This window comes from Dermochelys coriacea, chromosome 17, assembly GCF_009764565.3.
Source record: "Dermochelys coriacea isolate rDerCor1 chromosome 17, rDerCor1.pri.v4, whole genome shotgun sequence".
NCBI classification, from domain to species: Eukaryota; Metazoa; Chordata; order Testudines; family Dermochelyidae; genus Dermochelys; species Dermochelys coriacea.
Window position 1 is genome coordinate 1,327,257 of NC_050084.1, and position 11,098 is coordinate 1,338,354.

The 11,098-nt window shown below is 39.2% G+C and overlaps 1 protein-coding gene across 2 annotated transcripts in view; it reads left to right on the top strand.

Annotated features, from left to right (window-relative positions):
* Positions 1 to 11,098, top strand: part of FOXN1 (forkhead box N1) — a 55,098-nt gene that overhangs the window by 41,200 nt on the left and 2,800 nt on the right. For both annotated transcript variants that reach the window (XM_043499170.1, XM_038376088.2), the window contains exons 5-8: positions 939 to 1,066; positions 2,291 to 2,387; positions 9,663 to 9,870; positions 10,516 to 11,046. In XM_043499170.1, coding sequence (XP_043355105.1) covers positions 939 to 1,066; positions 2,291 to 2,387; positions 9,663 to 9,870; positions 10,516 to 11,046 — 964 coding nt within the window. The remainder of the gene's footprint in view (positions 1 to 938; positions 1,067 to 2,290; positions 2,388 to 9,662; positions 9,871 to 10,515; positions 11,047 to 11,098) is intronic.

Sequence of the window (11,098 nt, forward strand, 5' to 3'; positions counted from 1 at the left end):
AAGCGTGTAAACAAGGAGCAAGGGAAATTATTGATCCAAGGAGATATTAATTAGTAAGGATAGGGTAAAATTAAGAAAAGAGAAATACAAGCTAAATATTAAGAAAAATTTCCTGACAGTGAAAGCTGTTAAACTGTAGAATAATCTCCCAAGGGAAACAGTTAAAACCTCATAGCATGGGACTCTTGAAAGGAGACAGGATAAAGCATTAAAAGGTGTGCAATTGAGAATACTCCTGCATGTACTGTGCAATAGACTAGATTGGAACTATTTAATGGCAGTTTGTTTTCCCATGTCCAATTTGCATAATTTTGTTATAGCAATATCATCAAAATAGGATGGCCATTGATTCAATTATTTACAATGCACAGAGTTCAAGTCTCAAAAAGAAGGTCAGTTTCATATTCCTAGGCTGCTACTGACTGGACAATGAATTGCCTGACATTTCTCTCAGGGAAGCGGAAGAAGATGCTTTCCTTATTTTAGGATTTATTTGTTTTCATGTGTACTCTCACACCGCTCATCCTTTAGAAGTTGCATCATCATGACTAAATTTAGTCAGCAAGCAAGGAAGGCTTTGTTGTGCTTATTCCTATGGCGCAGAATGAATTTGCCCCATTGGGCTTCTGTCTTAGTTTATCTCATCTCCACTTTTAAAAAACATACTTTCTTGTCCCCAGAGGTTTTTTAGTAGCTTTAATCTTTAGAGTTTTAGTTTTTCATGGTGTATTTTATTGTTTGAAGTATTTCATGCTGTTTTGGGTTTTTTAATCTAGTAATTAATGCAATATTTTATTTTTCTGTGTAGTACCATATTGGGTTGGTGGAAAGTATCCTCAGAAATATGTTTATTGCTACTATTAATTAAGACAGCTTCTGGGAGTTTCTTGCTTCTTTTGTTTTTAAGTCAATTAACTTGTCTTTTATCATGTTGTCAGTATTCCTCAGGAGGCAGTTATCCTGTAACCTATATTACCTCATCACACTATCCTTACCAGAGAATCGCTCCTCAAGGGAGTCAAGAATCCCAGCAGCCTCTGTTTCCTAAACCCATCTATTCCTACAGGTAACTACCTGTTTTTTTTCCCAAGTCTAAAAGTTAGGGGAACCATGCTATTTAGACCCCAATACAGAATTTGCAACATAGGGCTTGCTCCCATTTGTCTGAAACTTATGAATCATGAAATGTCCTAGATTCTGGAGCAAAGATAGAGGGAAAGTCATATGGAAAGGCGTTCACAAACATTTCACACACTTTTGAGCATGTAAATAAAAAACTGCAGTATGCGTGTGTTTGCACATATACACTCTTCAGTTTTAATATATAAAATATATAATATTAAATTATGTGTTTGTTATCTCATGAATATGGGGCTCCTGGCAACTGATGGTCTTTTCCAGGGTATGAAATAATGCTAATTATTTTATGCTGAATGTGGGCAATTAATGGGAAAGACAGGGAATATATCTCACACACACACCCCCTCGCTTTGGAAACACAAGAAACAGCTGGTAAGCAATGTTTTCTATGAAGTTAGAGTGTTTTCCTTGCAACATGTGGGCTTTTTTTTTCACTCTTGTACCATCTGCTTTTTCAGTGAAACTAAACCCTATGGCGCTAGTGCTGCCTCCAGAGTCTTCTCAGTCCCCATTGTCCTGGAGTATTTGAAATAAATCTAGTTATCCTGCAAGCATGAGCTCCTTTGGTGACCATATAACCTGTATTAGGGCTTTACACTGCTGCCCATCTCCAGTGTGTGTGCGCCATCCACATAAAATCAATTGCAAAGACCCTAGTGGGAACTCTTCTCCAGAGGACAGTTTGCCAAAGTAAACTACTACAAGTTAACCTCAAGTTTAAGCCCTTTGTCATTGTCAGTCTGACATTCCCCATGGAGTCTTTAGCAGCCTACACATTTGAGCTCAGTGTTAACAAATACATGCACTGGCAAGACCCACCAAACTAAGTTTGAAAACTTTGGAACTGATCCTATACTTCATTACACTGGTTTTACACTGATGTAACTCAACTAAAGTTCGACCCTTTATATGTATGGCAACAGTTACCGCTGAAATCCTTATACAACATAACCGATAGCCAGGGAATTACTTGTAACAGCCTCATGCAGCCTTTAGAATCACCAGGATTCATCTTATTACAGTGAAGATCAAACAAAGGAGTTGCACATGCTGTAAAGTTGTGTCTTTTTTTCTATTACTGAGAAATCAAATAATACAGGCTGAAATGTGAAGCTATCAGTAAAGGTCAGTTTCTTCTTTGTTCCCAAAGCATCCTGATCTTCATGGCGCTCAAAAACAGCAAAACAGGGAGTCTCCCGGTCAGTGAGATTTACAATTTCATGACGGAACACTTTCCTTACTTTAAGGTGAGCTCATCATTTTAAAAATTGCTTTCAATACCTTTCTGCTTCCCCATTTCCATGAGATCTGCCTGTCAGCACAGGGTAAGAGACCAGGTCCATTCTACTGAAATGGATAGTTTGCTTGTTAGAATATAAGAGCAATATCTAACCACTGACATAGTGTATGTCTCTTAGCCCTTTGGTTTTCAAACTGGGGTGGGGGTGGGGAAGTGGGGTGGAGGGAAGTGTAAACACACTGTGGTTATCGGGGGCCACAAGCAGCAGAGAGCACGGACACTTCCATCTCAGCTGCATCTTGCAGGCCACCACAGGCCCCATCTACTGACACCATTAGGAGGCTGTAGCCACCACTTCACTGTGCTCAGGGAGGGGGCTCTGCTCAAGTTCGGGTCAGATAGGCAGCCTTGAGCACCTGCACTGCAGGGGAGCCAGATTTGGTGTGTGCCTGGTGGGTCTTGTTGTAGGCTGTAGCTTCATGCTGTTGGAAAGCAGCAGCGCAAAGGAGGCAGCGTCTCTGTGGCAGCTGCAAAATGGTCTCACTGGAGCAGCAGATAAGAACGGGAGGCAGCTGGGCAAAACCGCTCCTGACAGAGATGTGCATGGGGAAAAAGGAGGGCAATGAACCAGGAATGCCCCTGCCTCCCTATTTCCTGCAGGCACCCAGCACCCGCCACCACCTGCATCTTTCCATGCAACTCAACCCCTGCCTCCCTCTCTCCCCAGCATTGCAAGTTTAGATGCCTGGGCTATCGCTCTCCTGTCTTCCATGGCAGATGGGAGGGGGAGCATAGGACATGAATCTCCGAAGTAGGATACAGCCAAAAAAAAAAAAAAAGGTTTGGAACCTCTGCCTAGTCCATGAGTCTAGTGTGAATGCAGAAGGGATGGGTATTGTATAGGCGCAGCGGTTCTCAAAGTGGACCCCAAAGTGGGTTGCGACCCTGTTTTAATGGGGTTGTCAGGGCTGGCGTTAGACTTGCTGTCACAGATTTAGTCCTGAGTCAATCCCCACCAGCATCTTTATAATAGAGTTTAATGTAACATGGACTCTTATTTTATACTATTATGTCACAAGGGACTCAGATATTTGGCCAAAAACAAACAGGAAATTAAACCACATGACAGTGACCTGGAAAAGTGTTTTTTTTTTGTTTTTGTTTTGTTTTTAAGGCAAATCACAAGGAATCTAAAAGTTAGACAAAATATGCTGCTCCAAATAAAGGAGTAATTCAGAGACTTGAATTTGTTCTCTAATAAAACAACAGTCGCCTTCCCCTTATTTTTAACACCAGGTACATAAATTAATAGCATGCTAAACTATGATGCCTCGTGGCACAATGCACAAATTGTGTGATCTAAAGCCAAGTATTGCATCTTTATTTGAGGACTATATTATTTTCTTGAAGAATAAATTCAGTATATTTCAAATGAAAAAATCAGTTTATTAAAAACATATAAAAATATACATTTTATAAACATAACCATAAACACTCCTGTATTTATTCACTAGTTTGAAGTTACAATGCCTTATGCTTCATACCAGATTAATAAAAGAAGCTGCTCCTGACCCAATGCTGCTATTAACAGCATAAATACATAGAATTCTTAGGAGTGGGAGAACCTTGCTCCACTAAGTCCCTCTTCCTGTTCCTGCCCCTTGAATGTGTTCCTGATATAGTGTAAAATAGCAGTGCAACATCCATCCTTTCCTTAAACACATTTTTCTGCATATATTCCACTACAGCCTTGGAGCATCAATTCCCCACTCCAGTAACAGTCAGAGAGAAGATGCCATTTCTGATACCTTTCCCTCCCATTCATGACTCCACAAGATGTCAACTCCCTGGAGTGTGAACAGTTCTTTACTCATATTCTTGTGTCCCCCCCACTTAAGTCACTTAAAAACCACAATGAGAATGAGGTTCTCCTCCTCCACTCAATCCAAGTGTGCTATCAGTAAAATGGCAGAGGGTACTTCTGGGACAATCACACATTTTGCAAGGAGAATCTTTTTGCACCTTAGTTTTCTAGTCAACTAAATTCCATAATTTCATCCCATCCTTAAAATAAACTGAAAAAAAAAACCTGTATCTTTTACTTTTGGGCAATCAGCCATAGCTCTATCTAATCTATAAAATTATCAGAGTCATCCACCATACGATAGATTACTGCCCTATTGAACTACTTGCGCTCTTTGGAAGTCTTCCTCAAGATCCTTGTGGAGTAGGTCTGTTTATGTGTTATCCTCAGCAGTCATACAAAAATAGTTTTGTTTTTTCTATCAAAAATCACTCAGTAGTTACCAGAACATGGAGCCAAGGGATGGGGAAGCAATTACAGTTGGGGAGAAACCATATAGTACAAATGCACATGGGATCTTGCTGGGAGACATTAGATGACACAAGCCCAGTCAAATTAACTTCTACTCACTGCCACAGCAAATGCAATTTCTATGATGCAACAGTCTCATTTCTAGTTGAAACAGAGCAATCCAACTCCTACGTCCTAAAAAACATTCACACAGCTAAAGTGGAATTTCTCTTTGAAGTACCTCTCCCTTCTCTTGAGAGCCAGATTTAAAAAGAAAGAGTTTTGCAAGATCATAAAACTCTTTAAACTTCAAGAGGCGGTCAGGATCAATGGGTCTGTGCAAAGTAACATTAATTTATGTATATATAAATTGGAGATAAAAATACCACCAGTGGTCTGAGAGGTTAGAAAAGTTTGTGGTCTGATGGGATCATAACACAAGGTATTTTCCCTCTCTTAAATTCCACACTCCCTCCCACCATACTGCTCGGTGTGAGACAGGAGCCAGTTAGTTACCAGGTTTCAACTCTAGAACAGCAGCTTTGGTGATCAAAGCTCATTAATACTGGACAAGAAAAGTCTTAACTTAAAAAAAAAAAAGAGTTACCAAGGGAAGATGAATCGTTAACACATTGTTGGACCATTCTGACAACTGAACTGGGAAAAGCGTTGGATTTTCCCTGACAAGCATCTTTGAGATCTTGATGTCAGAACCAATTCATCACCAGGCATCACTCTTCAGAGCCAGTCCTCTTACTAATACTTTTTTCTTTTAGATGTTCCTAAAATTATTTCAAATCATGTGCCCCACCCTTTCTGAAAACCTCTGGGAAGTATATGCCACGCCCCACTTTCTCTACTGCTGAGCAGAAACATTAATTATCCTTACTAGGTAGGGACAGGGCAGACATATAATCTTTAATTTATAGGGCTAGAAATAAAAATCTCATGTTCTGCTTTTTAAAAAGCTCTATCATTCACTATCATGTATACACTGGATGTAAGGGAAACATCTTTATTGTTTATATTTGGAATTGGTTGGCATCAACTTCAAGATGACCTGCAAAGTGGAACAAAATTGGGCTCCTGCCCCTATTTGCTGCTTTGTGGTGAATAAAGATAGCTCAGTTTTTCTGCTTGTTTTTTAACATTAGAATTAAAGTCCTCACTCACCCTGAAGACTCTGATGAATGATGAACTAATAAAATGGTGATGTCCAATGAGCCAAGAAAGTGAAAGCCGAGTTATTAAGAGGGGAATGGATTTTTTTCAGACTGGTGAACACACTGTTTTTTTGTTTTTGTTAACATCTATTTAACCTCTGTCACTAATTAATATTTTGAATAAAAGAAGCCCTTGTTAAAGATCCAACACGCTCATCCATTCAATTAAGGTGTCAAGGATACTCAGTAAATAATCCTTATACCACTCAGTTGTTCTCCAACAAAGCTAAGGAAAACCAAATTTTAGATTCCTGATACAAGCAAAACAAAACTAACAACCCTCCTCCCCCACAAATCTTTCAGGCCTTCGTTATACATCATAAGGGAAAAATTGGGAATGAGCCCCATTTTTAAAAATTCCTTTGCCAGTCGTCTTTAATACTAGGCAAATGTCACAAACCCACCAAATAAGCAGGATGGCTTTTTGTGTGAAAAATGTCCATGTCTGTGAGATTTGAGAATCTAGAGGGAACTTAATTTGTATCAACAAAAAGTTTTAAAAAGAGGTTAAAAATTACAGCAAAGAAAGATTTTTTTTCTTATACTCCTCCTCTCTCTCTCTCTCTCTCTCTCTCTCATAGATAAGTCTCTCAACTTACCCTGAGCAATTTATATGAAGCATATTCTGAACATGGATCAGCCAGGGCATATGCACAAGTGTGCACATCTGGCATAGAAGGGTTTCATTTTCAAACTCTGATACTCAGAGGATGAGACAATGAAAAAAGTTATCCATAGTTGTTGCACAGAAAATGGCTTCATGCCTACCAGCATTAATAATAGTAATAATCCTCCTTTATAATATGTTGAGCGCAAAGCCTGTTTTCAACATCACTTTCTTGTTTCCTCTCCACAAGCACAAAACTTTTGGGGAAAGGATCATTTGAGTTGCTAGATGACAGGCATATGTGAAGCTGCGTGTTCTTTATTTTTTAAATTTATTTTTTATTGGTTCTATAGCGACCAAGGAAGAAGGCTGAGCAGCGGGGCTAATGGCTGCATCTATCATCTTACAGCTGAGTGTCTCAGGTTGAGTTCCACCATTATGCATTGAGCACCTTTTTTTAAAATTATGCCCAACTGGCAATGAGCTAATATAGGTTTTGGCCCCGGTGCAGTAAATAAAGCAGATAGCATTATCATGTAGTAGTACCTACCAAGCCAAGAGTGGGAAAGTAACACATATCAGAGATTGACGTAGGAGGTTTTTGATGCCAATGGCCCATGCAAATAAATATTACCGCTTTAGAAAGCAGTAGATGAATACTGATGCCTCACATATAAATCACTATGTTCCCTTGCTAGGTGAAGGAGAGCGAGAGGTGATTCAGGACTGTGGGAATAAGGATGCAGAGATGAATCCAAAATGTACAGAAGTGGTTTAGAGAAGTAAGAGTGATGCTTAATGAGTGGATTATATTCAAATTTTAAATAACTGTTGAATCCAGGTCTCCAAAAAACAGAAACCAGTGGTATAATAAAACTAACAAACAAAAGCAAAACTTTTACAGAGTAAAAGAGAACAGTGCTAATTAGTTCCAATAACCATATTCCAGATCAATTACCAGTTAAATATCTCTCAGCAAAGTTTTACTGTGTATATCCCTCATGGAAACATGGAACGATGCCCCCTAAAACAAAACTTTTTCACAGTTGATATCAAGTAACAAAGACAAAACAAAAGCTGATTTCTGGGATGACTAAGTCTCCAACATGAAAAACTCTGGCCTGGCAAAGGAAGATGAATCCACTTCTCTTTTCAAACTTCAGTTCTAAATAGACAGTGACGAAAAAAATCCAATATGTGAAGTTATACCTGTAAGCAAAATCAATGTCAGATAGAAATGTTTCTTCTTGTTTTGCATTTCTAGGCATATACAATGGAGAAAAATCTGCTTCTACTGTAGGTTTTTTCCTTCTACTCTCTCTGAGTCTTTGTGATTAAGTGCAAAATTTTCCCTCAGGGCAAGGAGGGAACAGTGTTTATCTCACTGATCAGAGAGTGCTTGAAAAAATGGTGGGGACAGGAGGGTGTTATTTTATTGAAACAATTATATGTATTGTTCAATCTAAGAACCTCCCAATTTCAACAATTGTCTTAAAAATAAAGGTGAAAAAAAGACAATAGTCAGGTGTGGGGAAACTGTTTTGCCTCATCTGGAAGACTTCTGACTCAGCCTAATAGTTATACAATTTGCTAACACACAAAATTACACCCACAGTAACATGCTAAGTCCTATTTGTAACATGCTAAGTCCTATTTGATGTCTATTGTGACATGCTAAGTCCTATTTGATGTCTACTGTGACACTCAGGTGAAGTCTGCTGCTGGTGATGGCTTATCTTAAGTGATCACTCTCCTTACAGTAAATGCATCCGATGAAGTGAGCTGTAGCTCACGAAAGCTTATGCTCTAATAAATTTGTTAGTCTCTAAGGTGCCACAAGTACTCCTTTTCTTTCTAAGTAATGTATATCCATTTGGATATTTGCTTGAATTTTTTCTAGATGTTCTGAAGTGGACTAAAGATGCACCTTTTTTGTGTAGTTAATTTTTCTTTTGATTTTTGTAAGCTCACTATTGAATGCTCCAGTGGCCACTCCTGTGCAAAAATTGCTAGTTGGAACTTGGTGACTGTCTCATAAACTTCCTTGCATCTTAAAATGTCATTTTTTCCATCACTGCTAACCTCTGGCATATTGTCCTTGTAATCCAAAAAGAAGAAGCAACACAACTATTATCAGCCAAAATCTCTACCTAAATATGATTTCAAAAGCACTTTAAAACATTAAACAAAATGAAGGGCAAACTTATTTGCCAGTGCTAGGTACTGCCATGTGAAAAGTCATGGGTTTATTCTGGTCTCTGCCTTTTGATCTGGCATGCAGCCTTACTGCTTTGAACTATAAACTTACAAATCTCATAAAGAAGAGCTAGTCAATACTAGGACAGCAGACGACCCCCCCCAAAAAAAAACTAAAAAAACCTCCCCAAAACCTAAACAAAAACAAAACAAAGGGTGCTGCAGGAAGTGATAATAGGCCTGACTGAAAGTCCACTGGCGTCTATGGAGGTCTTTCCATTGACTTCAATGGTCTTTGAAACATACCCTCCACGTGTGACATTATTCTCTGTGAATCAGTACTGAACCAATGCCCCACTTACGATAAGTAGAACTGAGCATCTCTTGGATGAGTAAAGGATGTTGTGCTTCTAGAAGGAAGGCCTTTTGGGTAAAAGAGAGGTTCTGTCTGACCATATGTGATCACTAAGAATCCAACAGTTCTTTTCATCCATTGTAAAATACTGGACATTATCATGTAACTACTCTTCATAAAAAAATTGGCTTGAGAATGGGAATAAGTAATCGTAAGTTTCACTCTTGAAAAGTTCCTATCAGAAAAATGTTCTTGACAGTGAGTTCTACATAAGATTGTGGAACAAATTCTTAAGGGAAGTGGTGAAAGAATCATTGCTGGGATCTTTGAAAACTAAACTGGTCAAACAAAGCATAGGCAAATACATGCCTGAAAACAATCTTGTGAAGGTCCCTTTGGGAAATGAATAGATCTAAACTAATGGCCCTTTTCCAGCTCTAATTTCTTTGGGCAGCCTCTCTTTCAAACCACTGTGTGTTGGCAGTTCTTTATCTTCATTAACAGTACACAAAGCTATCCTTTTAGAAGAGAACTGCAGACACTATAGAGATATATTTGGGAATCTCAGTTTGAATTTGTTTTTCCAGACAGCTCCAGATGGTTGGAAGAACTCTGTACGCCACAACTTATCCTTGAACAAATGCTTTGAGAAAGTTGAAAATAAGTCAGGTGGCTCTTCTCGGAAAGGCTGTTTGTGGGCACTGAATCCAGCCAAAATTGATAAGATGCAGGAAGAGCTTCAGAAATGGAAGAGGAAAGATCCAGTTGCTGTGAGGAAGAGTATGGCAAAGCCAGGTTAGTAATATGCTAGTGCATTAATTCTCAAACAGTGATCCACAGAACCCTTCTTAGCAGCAGGCAGTATAAATATTTTGAGAATCAAGAAATAGAGGAGGATTTGGGTGCTGGGAAGGGACATGATCCATGTTCAAGGCCTCTTGCTTATTAAATGGTTGGCAGCACAGAAATGTAGGATTAGAGCTAGAGTAACAGCTGTTTTTGCTGAGAGACTTCCAAATATTCATAATGCTACAGATCAAAAGGCACTCTGGAACTTAGAAGTTTATTCCCTATCATTTCAGTGAAAGATGCATCTCCCTTGACATCTGTCTAATCTTTGATATAAAAGAGACAGAGTTAAGCACTGAGGAATAAAACTTGGGGTTATTTAGCATCCGACTATTCCATCTTTAAATAAAAAAAAATTACTTCATGAAATACTCACTTGAGATTTATGGGTACTCCCTGGGTCTGTGTTTCCACACTAGATACCAATTCAATTGCTGTCTTAAGGTTGGCATTTTCCTCTCGTGTTCATTTGCTGAGAAACACTTAAAATTCCAGTTGCAACCTAGGCAGACTCACAAGCTCAATGGTGGGTAGGCATTAACAGTACTACATCAAATTGTAATTTGGTTTTGTTCTGTTTTTGCCTTTTAGAAGAACTTGACACATTGATAGGAGACAAGGCTGAAAAACTAAGATCTTCAACCGTGTCTTGCAATCCAACAGGTGTGGCAAGTTCAACAGTTTCCAGACAGATGTCAGTCCAGCCCCATTCTCTGTCTGAGCCATCCCTGTCATCTAATATCCAACAGCCTTTACACACTATTCACACAACAGGACCTCTACGTGCCAAGAACCCACTACCAAGTTTGCTTGGAGGGCCCCAAACTCCATGTTATTCATCACCACAGGTTTTCCCTCAGATCTCACCTACCTTAATGCAACAATCACCTGGTATCCCTCAGAGCATCTTCCCTTCTGCAGACACTCAAATTGAACTCAGAGCACAACCTAGCACCACCCAAGACTCACCCTTGCCAGCCCAGACCCCTCCCATACATGGTATGAAGATGTTGACAGAGCACTCTACAGCCAGGACAATGCAGGACACACTCATGCAAGAAGCAGACATGAGCAATGATATTGATGCTCTTAACCCTTCCCTGATTGACTTTGATCTCCAAGGTAAGTGCCTGATATTCCACTAAATGTTTATTTGCTATTTGTACACTTATGA